This window comes from Chiloscyllium plagiosum, chromosome 22 (assembly GCF_004010195.1).
Source record: "Chiloscyllium plagiosum isolate BGI_BamShark_2017 chromosome 22, ASM401019v2, whole genome shotgun sequence".
Classification (NCBI taxonomy): domain Eukaryota; kingdom Metazoa; phylum Chordata; class Chondrichthyes; order Orectolobiformes; family Hemiscylliidae; genus Chiloscyllium; species Chiloscyllium plagiosum.
Window position 1 is genome coordinate 45,550,756 of NC_057731.1, and position 13,401 is coordinate 45,564,156.

The 13,401-nt window shown below is 41.0% G+C and overlaps 1 protein-coding gene across 1 annotated transcript in view; it reads left to right on the top strand.

Moving 5' to 3' along the window:
- armh3 (armadillo like helical domain containing 3) overlaps positions 1–13,401 on the top strand; it is a 151,629-nt gene that overhangs the window by 83,979 nt on the left and 54,249 nt on the right. Inside the window, exons 19-20 of the mRNA XM_043712942.1 lie at positions 6,860–6,920; positions 9,946–10,034. Of these exons, the coding sequence (XP_043568877.1) occupies positions 6,860–6,920; positions 9,946–10,034 (150 nt within the window). The remainder of the gene's footprint in view (positions 1–6,859; positions 6,921–9,945; positions 10,035–13,401) is intronic.

The window sequence follows — 13,401 nt, forward strand, 5'->3', positions numbered from 1 at the left end:
TTTAAAATGTCAGTGTTTCGATTTCTGTTGTACAGGAATCCCTTTGCTATACCACTCTGTACCAGACATACCATGGATATTATTGGGGATGAGATTTCTCGGGAGATATTTTGTAGGATGTGGGCATTGCTGGCCAGGTCAGCATTGATTGCTCATCCCTAGTTGTCCAGATATTAAAGTACCTATTCGAAACGGCTCAGGGAATCCCTGTGGGACTTGACCTGTAAGTCTCTCTTGGTTCGTCCCAGAGATCGTACTCTGTGGTAGTCTGAAATATAAAACTCTTACAGACAGTTTAGTTTAAATTATTAGCTTTATTTACCAATGGCATCAATGTTACACTTTAACATAGATACCTACAAGCCAGGCTTGAGCTAAGGTTTTAAAACCATTAGCAAAGTAGTAGCGCCAGCTCTTACCCCTAAGAGCTCTGTCAGGCTGCTCCCCTTATTGCTGCAAACAAGTTGTCTTTAGACAGAAATTGGTATTAAAATTATAAAAACACCACATGTCCTTAATCAGATGAACAGCAATAAAATGGCAAAAGTTTGCAGAGGAAGAGGAACTCATTGACAGGTCTGAGTATGCTTGACTAATTAAGCTACATGCACATCAAAGTGGGAACCCTTGATCCAGCCAGGCCCCAAATGGCTAATTGCTTTGGCTAGATAACCTTCCCTTTTAACAGTACATCATAATGAGGGGCTAGTCTAAACTATGTGGAAAGGTCATGAAGTAACCTCGCTCAGCTAACATGCCCAGTATCATTGTCCTACAAAGTGGCTTTTTCTTTTAAAATCATCATAGATACCCAGAATGCAAATTAAATTCATAACATTCCTGGATCTCGAGCTCCAGGGAACAACACACAAACATTCAATCCATGACAAGCCAGTGCACATTCAAATCAGACCATAAAGAGTTAATCTTTCCAGCAGCTTCCATCCTGTCTGTCTGTCTCTGTCTCTGTCTCTCTCTCTCTCTGTGTCCTTTGAACCCTTAGGTCAGTGAATGTAATTTACAGAAGAATGTTTTCTCTCTCTCTCACTCTCACCTGACTCTCTTCCAACTTTCTTACTATCTCAGTTTCAGCCTTCATGTTTTCCTAGCTTGTCGGGGTAATGAGACATTCATATTCCAGAACAGTCAAGATACGGGAGCTGAGCTTCATAAATTCAAATCTGCTCAGTGTGGTTTACATGAAAACGTATCAGGCTTGTTTTATTACATGCATATTCCACTCAGCTTATTAAATTACAAGTTCTTTTCGTATTGAATATGAGTTTGGTTAAGAGTATTCGATAAAACCCAAATTTTTAGTTATCTGACATCCAACTGTGAAATATGCACGCCTCCAGCCCCCAGCGTGAGAAAGACATACTGCCACACATTCCACAAGTGAACAAATCTTGTCCCCTTATTTACACCGATCCATTGACACTAAGAACAGATGCCCCCAGTTCTTCTGAGCAAGTGCCCCCTTCACCTTGGTCAAGTTCTTTCCTGAATTTTCTTAGCAGATATGTAACATCTAAGGCTACAAGCTTTCTCACCCAGGACAATTAAAAGTCAACCACATTTGGGCTGGAAGCACATATAGGCCAACCAGGTGAGATGGTAGATTTCCTTCCCTAAATGAATATTTCTGAAAGAATTGCATTTTTACAACAATTGACAGTAATTATGTGGACACCATTGGGTCAGCCCTTTGTTCCAGATTTTAATTCAAACTCCTGTCCTCAGAAAATTAGCCTGGGTTCTGGAATGCTATGTTATTGCAATGCCACTGCCTCCCCTTCAAGAAGTGCAAGCCAAATCTGTGGCACTGCTGGGTGTGTCTGGGGTACAAGAGGGGAGGAAGAAGAATGACCGGCCTACAGTGATAGGGGATTCAATAGTAAGGGGAACAGTCAGGCATTTTGGCAACTGTATAGACTCCAGATCGTTTTCCTGGTGCCAGAGTCAAGGTTGTCTCAGAGCAGCTGCAAAACATTATGAAGGGCCAGAGTGAACGTCCAGTAGTTGTAGTATATGTTGGTATCAACAATATAGGTTAGAAAAAAGCAATGAGGTCCTACAGGCAGAATATAGGGCATTAGGATGTAAATTAAAATGTAGGACCTCTAAGGTGGTAATCTCAGTATTACAAGTGAGAATAGAAATCACAGGAGAAATGGTGCACAAGGGAGAGGTGCGGACTGCTGGGACAATGGGATTGTCTCTGGGTAAGGTGGACAGTAGGACTAGTACAAGCAGGATGGGTTTCGACTGGAATTGAAAGATGAGAAGCAAAAGTGGAAGGTGGATAAAACATGGGAGAGAAACAATTGGAGCCATAATGCAAAATAAAAGTAAGATGACTAACAAAGTTAAAAAGACAAGTCTAAAGTCTTTGCAATTTAATGCATGGAATGTTCACAATCAGGTAGATGAACTAATGCAACTAGACGTAACTAGTTATGAAATAGTTGTGATGACAGAGACATGACTGCATGAGTGATCAAGGATAAGAACTGATCATCCAGAGTATTTGTTATTTCGGAAGGATTGGCAAAAACAAAGGTGGTGGTGTAGCTTTATTGGAAAAGGAAGATATCAGTGCAGTCGTGAAGAAGGACATTAACTGAGTAAAACATGATGTGGAATCTTTATGGATGAAGATAAGTATGATCAAGGGGCAGAAGACATTGTTGGTAGTTGTCTATGAGCCTCCAAATAGTAGTGAATATATAAGGGAAGGTATTAAGCAAGAAATTAGAGAGATGTGCCAGAAGGGCATAACTGTAATCATAGATGACTTCAATTTCATATCGATTGGATATACCAAGCTAGCAATGATATTATGGAAGAGGATTTCCTGGTGTGTGTATTCATGTTCTTTTAGACCACAGTGCTGAGGAACCAATTAAAGAACAGACTATTTTAGACTGGATTCTGTACAATGAGAAAGGATGAGAGTCATAGAGTTATAAAACATGGAGCAGATCCTTCAGTCCAACTCATCCATGCCGACCAGATATCCTAAATTAGTCAAGTTCCATTTGCCAGCATTTGGCCCTTATCCCTCTAAACTCTGCCTCTTCATGTACCCATCCAGATGCCTTCACCAGCCTCCACCACTTCCTCTCTCAGCTCATTCCATACATGCACCAGCCTTTTGCATGAAAAGGTTGTCCCTTTTAAATCTTTCCCCTCTCACCTTAAAACTATGCTCCCTAGTTTTGGACTCCGCTACCCTGGAGAAAGGACCTTTGCTATTCACTTTATCCATGCCCCTCATGATTTTATAAAATTTTATAAGGTCACCCTTCAGCCTCCCATGCTCCAGGGGAATTAGCCCCAGCCTATTCAGCCTCTCTCTATAGCTCAAACTTTCCAACCCTGACAACATCCTCGTTAATCTTTTCTGAACCCTTTCAAGTTTCACAACATCTTTCCTTTAGCAGGAAGACCAGAATTGAATGCAGTATTCCAAACGTGGCCTTACCAGCATCTTGTATAGCTGGCAACATGATATCCCAACTCCAGTACACAATGCACTGACCAATAGAAGCAAGCTTACTAAATGCCTTCTTCACCACCCTGTCTACTTGTGACTCTACCTTCAAGAAACCATAAGCCTTCACCCTAAAATCTCTTTGGCAACATACCCCAGGACCTGACCATGAAGTATATCAGTCCTTCCCTGATTTGCCTTACCAAAATGCAGCCGCCACATTTATCCAAATTAAACTTCATCTGCCATTGCTCAGCCCATTGGCCCATCTGGTCAAGATTGTGTATACTCTGAGATAACCTTTTTCACTGTCCACTGCACCACCAATTTTGGTGTCATCTGCAAACTTACTAACCATTGCTCCTATATTCACATCCAAATTCTTTATATAAATGATAAAAAGCAGTGGACCCTGCACCGACGCTTGTGGCACTCTACTGGTCATAGGCCTCCAGTCCAAAAAACAACCATCTACAACCACCCTCTGTCTTCTACCTTCAAGCTAATTTGGTATCCAAATGGTTAGCTCTCCCTGGATTCCATGTAATCTAATCTTGCTAACCAGTCTCCTATACAGAACCTTGTCGAATGCCTTGCTGAAGTCCACATAGACCACGTACACTACTCTGCCTTCATCAGTCTTCTTTGGCACTTCTTCAGAAAAACTTAATCAAATTCATGAGATATGATTTCCCACACAGAAAGTCATGTTGACTCTCCCTCATCAGTCCTTGCCTTTCCAAATATGTGTAAATTCTGTCCCTCAGCATCCCCTCCAACAACTTACATACCATTGACTTCAGGCTCACTGCTCTATAGTTCCTTGGCTTTTCCTTACCACCTCTCTTAAATAATGGCACCACATTAGCCAACCTCCTGTCTTCTGGCACCTCATCTGATTAATTAACATTCTTGTTTAGGGAAGAGCAACCATCATATAATAAAATCCTTCATAAACTGGAAAGTGAAGTAGTCAAATCCGAAACTGAAAAGGAACTATGAGGGTATGAGACATGAATTGGCAAGGATGAATTGGGGAACCTTGCTAAAAGTTTTAATGGTGGATAAGCAATGGCTAATATTTAAAGAACATGTGCATATATTATGGTAAGTACTCATTGCAGCTTACAAAATAAATTAGGGGCAGTGTTAGATCCGAAGAAGAAATGCATAAAATTGCCAATAAAGCAGCAAGCATGAGGACCGTGGGCATATTAGAATTCTTCAAAAGAGAACAAAAAGTTTAATCAAGAGGGGTAAAACAGTGCATGAGATAAACTGGCAGGGCAAATAAACTGTAAAAAGTTCTATAAATATGTGAAGAGAAAAGAAAGATTAGCAAAGACAAATGTAGATCTCTCGTAGTCAGAAACCAGGGAAATTATAAAAGTTTCATAGTAATAGAAGCAGGCGGAGGCCATTTGGCACATCGAGCCTGCTGTGCTGTTCATTAAGATCATGACTGATCTATCCATTGTCTCAGCTCCTCCTACCTGCATTACCCCCAATGCCCTTAACTCCCCTACCAGACAAAAACTCATCCAACTGTGTCTTCAATAACTGTGTCCAACATTGGCATCTCCGAATCTTGAATATATTTAATGAAGTTGCCTCTACTGCTTCTTTGAACAGAGAATTCCATAGATTCATTACTCTCTGGGAAAAGCAGTTCCTCCTCATCTCTGTTCTCAATCTACTCCCCTTCATCTTGAGGCCACGTCCCCAGCCACACCCACCAGTGGAAACAACATGCCTGCCTCTGTCTTATCTATCACTTTCATAATTTTAAGTTTCTATAAGATCCCCTCTCATTCTTTTAAATTTTGGCAAGTACTGTCCCATGCATCTCAACCTCTCCTCATAGGGTAACCCCTCATCCCTCGAATTAACCTGGTGACCCTCCTCTGCACCACCTCCAAAGCTAGTATATCCTCCTTCAAGTAAAGAGACCAAAACGGGGCAAAATACTCCAAGTGCAGCCTCACCAACACTTTGTACAACTGCAGCAGAACCTGTCTGCTCTTAAATTCAAACCCTCTAGCAACGAAAGTCAGTATTCTGTTTCCCTTCCTGATTACCTGTTGCATCTGCCAGTCAATTTTTAGCAATTCATGTATGAGCACTCCTAAGTTCCTCTACTCAACAGCATGCTGCAATCTTTCACCATTTAAATAATACTGACCTACTATTTTTACTTCCAAATTGGAAAACCTCAAATTTACCAACATTGTACTCCATTTGCCAGAACCTTGCCTACTCACTTACCCTGTCTAAATCTTTCTGCAGACCCTCCACATCCTCTGCACAGTTTGCCTTTCCACTCAATTTAGTTTCATCAGCAAACTTGGATACATTAAACTTGGTCTCCTCTTCCAAATCACACATTATGAACAGTTACGGGCCCAACACTGACCCCTGTGGCACTCAGCTCACCACTTATCTCCAACCAGCGAAACATCCATTTATCCCAATAGGGATATAATGGGGATGAAGAAAACGGCAGAAGAACCGAACACACTATTTGGTTCTGCCATCACAAGGAAGGAGTTCAAATAATCTCCCAGAAATGTTAGGGAACCAAGGTCTACTGAGGAGGTGAAATTGAAGGAAATCTATATTAGTAAGAAAACATTGCTAGGGAAATGAAGTTCATAGGCTGATGGGACCTGATAAGCTACATCCCAGATTATGAAATGAAGTGGCCCTGGAAATATTGGATGAATCACTGGTCATCTTTGAAAATTATGTGGACTCTGGAGTAGTTCCTATAGATTGGGGCTGGCAAATATAACCCCAAAATTTAAAAAGTGAGAGATAAAAAACAGAATTTACAGACCAGTTGGCCTAAAAATCATCTCACCTGAGAGATTCATATCCAACTCCAGAAAAAATGAACACCGATTTGGTATCATTAACATATTGCAATGACTTTGAAAATCAGAAGAAGATTGGCAATGGGATGATGGTTTGCAAGAGCTGAGGGGTTGAAGGTGTTTTCTCTGAGGTGGGAAGACAATAACAGCTGAATGGGAAGGGAAACCTATTTGAGGAGAGGATAACAGAACACTTCATAAGTATTAATGGAATTGGACAAAGTCACAATAGGTTTATGAAAGGCACATCATGCTTAATGAATCTACTGGAGTTATGTGAGGATGCACCTAATAGATAAAGGAAAGCCAATGGTTGTGGTAAATTTGGATTTTCAGAAGGATTTTGATATGGTGTCACAAGAGTTTAATAGGCATGGATTGCTTTTTGAAAGTAACAGAATGGTGTTCATCTGAATTGCAGTTTTCTGTGTTATTGAATATATAAATTACAGGGATAATGCACTCCACATCTTAATTTGCTGTTTTCCAGATCTAATGGTGGAGTTTATGGTCACTCACATGATGAAGGAGTTCCCCATGGACCTTTACATGTAAGTTCAACGTAATTTCTAATTTCACCCATTGCCCACTCCCCAATATTCACTCCCCATAATCAAACTTTCTGCCAGACTGATGGTAACATTAAATCAGAACATTCGCACAAAACATCATCTGAAGCCGACCTGAGACTCCCAGGATAACCAAAATGTAGAAGATGTAGTTGATGAATTTTCGTGTTTTAAGCATAGATCCCAAAATTAATTATGGTACCTTTGACTGCTATTCTTGATGCGATCGGATAATCTGCTCCTCTGGCATGGCACAGTGCAAGATTGTATAGAGCATTTGGGAATTAGTGTGCGTGTGTTGTGAGGATGCTAATAATGATGTTAGATTTGTGCCACTTTTTAGATCCCTTGAAGCAAATTAACTATAGTCTGAACAGTTCACATATGAACATCATTAAGCACAGAATGACTCTTTAATACATTTCTTGCCACCATCATAGTTCTGCAGCTGCTGCTCTACTCTGGAACTTTTTCTTCATTACATATAGACCAGTCTGCTGTCAGATGTGGTCCTCTCACAGCCACCATTGCTGAACCAGTATCTTCATTTCTTCTTATCATCCTATTTTCCTTCATATTATCTTGGAGTTTGTCTTATTCATGACACTTGCCTTCTGCTCCCTTCATCCATTCCTGCTAAATTGCTGAAGAGCCAGTCTCTTTCTAGCCCCCATGTCTTGCATTGTAAACAGTTCCCTTTCCTCAACTAGGTTTCCCTTCCCTTTCAATTCTTATTGTCTACTCACCTCAGAGAAAACACCTTCAACCCCTCAGCTCTTGCAAACCATCATCCCATTGCCAATCTTCTTCTGATTTTCAAAGTCATTGCAATATGTTGATACCAAATCTGTGTTCGTTTTTTCTGGAGCTGGATATGAATCTGTCAGGTGAGATGCCTTCCTCTGTCACCACAGCCATTCAGGAGCGAAAAAAAAGCAACTGCTTACTGGGGCTGCAGTGAGGTGCCTTGATTGTTCTGTAGTCCTGCTCCCACACCCCTCCTACATTGTCCAGCTCTTATCGAGCTCTACAATTATCCATCTAATCATGAATAGAGTACATTCAGCACTTGCACCTGGTTTTGCCCTTGCAATTACCTCCCACATACTCTCCTGGCTCCATGCCATAATTTCATTTATGTCCTGTTCCTTGATGTCATTATTGCAGCTTCTGCTTTTAGGTTATTGATATGTGGCTTTCACAAAAGCAAACACTGTAGATACTGGCAACATGGGAACAAACACATAATTTTGGAAATAACTGAGTGCTCCGGTTTTCTCCCACAATCCAAAGATGTGCAGGTTAGGTGAATTGGTCATGCTAAATTGCCCATAATGTTAGGTGCATTAGTCAAGAGTAAATGTCGGGTCGGGGAATGGGTCTGGGTGGCCTGTTTCCATACTGTAGGGAATCTAATCTAATCAGCAGGCTGGCAGCCTCTTCAACAGTGCAAAATGGATTAAATATTTCAGGTTGATGACCTTGCTGATGATACCAGATATCTGAGTATTTCCAGCACTTTCTCATATTTTTATTTCAGACTTCCAGTTCTTGCTTTTTATTACGTTTATCAACCCTTGCACTGCTCGTCTGACTATAGGATCCTAGCTGATGGTAATACTGGCCAAGTCAGAGTTGGCTGGATAGACCATAAGTTTTACTCTTGCTACAGGTCAGGAATCCTTTATCTGAAAATCTCAGGGCCAGCTGTTCTTTGGATAAAAGATATTTTCAGTTTTCAGATATGCCTGAATGGGTTTAGGATTGTTTGGGTAATTTGTTGAAGACAGACAGACAGACAGACATGTAGACATGCTGAGTTCAGGTTTTTGGGGAAAAACTTGGTCTGTTTGAGCCAAGCAAAATTTATTTTCCAAAGGGCCTGAACTCAACATGTCTACAGGCCCATTTACCTCTGGTTTTTTAAGTCTTTTCAATTTTTGGACATCAGGATAAAGAATACTGGAGCTATATTTGTTTATTACGGTGTTGTGTCATAGGTAAGTCTTTGGAATGGGGGCAGCACGGTGACTTAGTGTTTAGCACTATTGCCTCACAGTGCCAGGGACCCAGGTTTGATTCCTCCCTCTGGTGATTGACTGTGTGAAGTTTGCACATTACCCCTTTACTGGCACGGGTTTCCTATGGGAGTTCTGATTGCCTAGTCCAAAGATGCGCGAGTTGGGTGGGTTTGCTGTGGGAAATGCTGAGTTACAGGGTTAGGGTAGAGAAGGGGTGGGTTTGGGTGGAATGCTCTTCAGAGGGTCAGTATGGACTTGATGGGCTGAATGGTCTGCTTCTACACTGTAGGGATTCATGTCCTCCATTTTCTGTCAACCTTGATGAGCATTCCAGCCTGTGTCTTGTCCAGGACCTACTTCCACTCAGTAACATTGCTTGTCTCTTCCCTACCTAATTTCATCTAAAGCCCTCAGTCATGTGCCTTCCGCTCCAAATTTGTTACACTCTTGTACTGGCTCACCTCCCATTCTGTAACCACTAAATTATGGTCCATCCAAAACTCTCTACCTTAACACAAATATGTCTCATGTACTCATCACCTCTGTATTCACAGATTCACGTTGGCTTCTCGTTTCCCAATGACTGAATTTGATATTTTCAGCCATATGTTTAAAACCCTTCAGGGTCTCTGTCCTTGTGTATTTCTTCCAATCCTAAACTTGCATCCATTCAGCCTCCTCCGAACTTTCCATAACAGCTCTTTTTACACATTTTATTTTACACATCCCTCGTTCCATTCATTGGCAGTTTTGCCTTCAACCATGCACAGCCTACTGTCTAGAATTTGATTAGAAGACTTCCCTCCTGCGCTCTCTTTCAGTATTCCTCTTAAAACATTCTTCTTTTAACCAGGATGTAGTCATACTTGAAAATTGTTCATTTTTTTTCTTCAGTGTCACTTCGGATTAATTAAGCTTAAATGCTTGATTAAATGCAAGTTGTTTTTCATTTTAGTGTAATGCTTCCTTGATTTTGTATTTTGTAGGCGATGTGTTCAGATAGTTCACAAACTCATCTGTTATCAGAAGAAATGTAGAGTACGGTTACATTACACCTGGCGTGAACTCTGGTCAGGTGAGTGTCTGTTGTACCTACAAGCAGCATTACAATATACTCCAGGGCTATGATTGACCAGAATGAATTAAAGGATACAGATTAGAAACTGTTACAGAAAATGGCTAGACATCTACATGTAAGCATTCCATATTTTAATATTTGCCATTTTGTTGTCTTGTTCTCTCATGAAATGGGTGGGTGAGGGAAGGATAGGTGTGTATAAATTGGAATAGAAGCAGTGGGGAAGGAAGGATAAGGCTGAGTGTGTGTGCAGAATGGTTGAGAGTGCAGGAGGGATGTCTGAAGATGAGGACAAGATGGTGAACGGTATCCTATTTACACAGTTGACTAAAACAGTTTGAGGATTGTTATTTTGTTGCTCTATTTGTGGTTGTTTTATTCAAATCAGGAAGCTTTGTCAACTGTTTGGTGATGGGGGAGGCAACGGCTTAGTGGTGTTATCACTAGGCTATTAATCCAGAAACTCAGCTAATGCTCTTGGAATCAGGGTTCAAATCCCTCCATGGCAGATGGTGGAATGTGAATTCAATAAAAAGAAATCTGGAACTAAGAGTCTAATGATGACCATTAAATTATTATCAATTGTTGGAAAAACCTAGCTGGTTCACTAATGCCCTTTAGGGAAGGAAACTGCCATCCTTACCTGGTCTGGCCTACATGTGATGCCAGATCCACAGCAATGTGGCTGACTCTCAAACTGCCCTTCTGAGAAATTAGGAACAGATAATAAATGTTGGCCAGCAAACGATGCCCATCTCCCACGGGTGAATTTTAAAATAAAATTCAGGATAAGAGAAGGGATGACCAAAAGGAGACCTGAAGAAAACGTCGGGAAGAAAAGAAGAGTCAAGTTGGAAACTGGGGATGCATCTTCCACGTACATTTTATTGAGAAATTACAGTCTGTGTGAATCACTGCCTGGTTTCCTTCATCTTATCTTGACATGACCCTAGTAGTTCCTGCCCCGGTCACCCTTTTGACCTTCTCCTGCTGGTATCTAGTGACACCTTGGGCTAGTGGGCAGCAGTCTCAACTGTGAATCAAAAGGTCACAGGTTCAATTTCACTCAAGAGATCTACGAGCAAAATCTAGGCTGAAACTCCCCATGCTTTTCAGGTGTTCAGAAACAGCACTTTTAAACAAGAGTCAGTGAAGAAGCAAACATGCCTTTATATAGCATTTTTTACAGCCTCAATAGATCCCGTGTATTTTTACGATTGATCAAGTATTTTTGTAATGTAGTTATTTCTGCAATGTGGGAATCACAAGATAATTTACACATTGAAAGCTCCCATAAACAGCACGGTGGCTCAGTGGTTAGCACTGCTACCTCACAGCACTAGTGTCCTAGGTTCGGTTCCAGCATCGGATGACTGACTGTGGAGTTTGCACATTTTCCCTGTGTCCGCGTGGGTTTCCTCCGGGTGCTCCGGTTTCCTCCAATGGTCCAAAGATATGCAGGTCAGGTGAATTGGCCATGATAAATTGTCCATAGTGATATGTGCATCATTCAGAGGGAAATGGGTCTGGGTGGGTTACTCTTCAGAGGATCGGTGTGGACTGGTTGGGCCGAAGGGCCTGTTTCCACACTGTTGGGAATCTAATCTAATCTAATCAGTACAGAAAAGCAAGTTCTCTGTGAGTGAATCTATGAAGTTATTTCCATTTTCCATTCAGCTGTCAGATTGTCATAACTGGTAACTTTTTCACTGAATGGAATTAGGGTCAGAGAGTTTGACTTTACGCATGGGAGTCTGAGGATGGTTTTTGTGGCTTTGCCTCTGTAGCATCTCAGATTACTGTACAATTGATTAAACACCAGAAATTAAACTCTGAAATGAATTAGCCTCTGAATCAGAATGCAGACTGCTCCCTTATTTATAGCCTGAGTTTCTCACTGAATGTCACAATTGAGGAAAACCTCACATTGAAAAGTGGCTTTGTTGTAAATATAAATTAACAGCGTACTAGCTTCCTCTATCATCCTTAATGTTTACCAGATTGCTGTGAATTGTTAATGTTTTTCTTTATGTATTGGGAAGTCCTATGAACACAGGGCTATGATCATTAGGTGCACTGAATATGATCCAGATTGGTGACAGAGACTTGAAGGGAAGAGTTCACACTCCCTATCACCAGTCAGTCTCACGGATGAACTTTATCCATTGCATTGAGCAAAAGTAGACCACTTGGTCCAATGGTTATGCTGTGCACGAGACTTCACCTGCCCTACTTTACCTCATCTTGTTACTATATGCTTCTAGTTGTTTTTCCTTTGCTTCTCATTAAATTATTTGTACTGTTTACCCCAACTACTACATGTGGTAGCAGCTCTGAATAATTCTATACTTGAACCAACTTGAATATAAACTTTACAGTTCAATTGCTATTAAGTTGTGAACCCAGCTGAATCACATGATAAAATAGCTCCATGATTTGAGGCACCAGCCATGAAACTCAGTGACTCATCAGAGGTGTCGGAAAACACTGCTGTGTATCTGAGGCAGTTGAGATGAGCCCATGAGTATTAAGGCTAATTTACATCCACTGCTGCAAGCATTGAACTGGCTAGATGACAACATTCTGGCGACAAACATTGTGAGTTACAAATGAGTGCATTTTTGTTTGTGCATATGGCAGGATTGTCCATGCTTCTGAATCAGAATGCCAGAACTTCAAGCTGTTAAGGCATTCCCTCCTCCTGTCACCCATCATAAAGAACAGAAAGAAAATTAAGAAGAGGCTTAGTAGTATGAGGGGTTTTGATTAAACAAGTAAAGGTTAGCTGTTTTCAATGGCATCAGGCAATCAGCGACTAGATGATTGACAGGCGAACCAAGAGAGGTGGGGAGAATTTGCTGTGAATTGTTACAAGTTGGAATGAGGCTTGAAGTTTGGTGGAAGATTCAGTAACAAGTTTCAAAAGGGAATTGAATAAACATTTGAACTGAAAACATTTATGGGGCTTGTAGAAAACTACAGAGGAGGGGACAATGGGATAACTCTTTCAAAGACTATGACCTGGTGTTGTGTGACTTTTAACTCTTTCAAAGATGGTGGGCCTCTGTACTGGAGGATTCTGTGAATCTGTCTCCTTAATGTTGCTAGAGAATTCACAACTTAGGTAATGAATTTTTTAAAAACCGTGCAAGACCGCAGGTTTTCTGTTTTTAGAAATCTAATGAAGCTAAAAACCATTTTGTGCAAACCTATAGATCAGAAGCCATTCAGCCCCTTGAGCTTGCTCCACCATTTCAAGTCTTTGAAGGTTTTTTGCGGTGTTCAAAGATGCTTGCCTTGAAAAGGTATAAATGGGTAACTTTCAAGTTGGCATTATGTGATGAAAGGAGTGCCTTGGGGATCA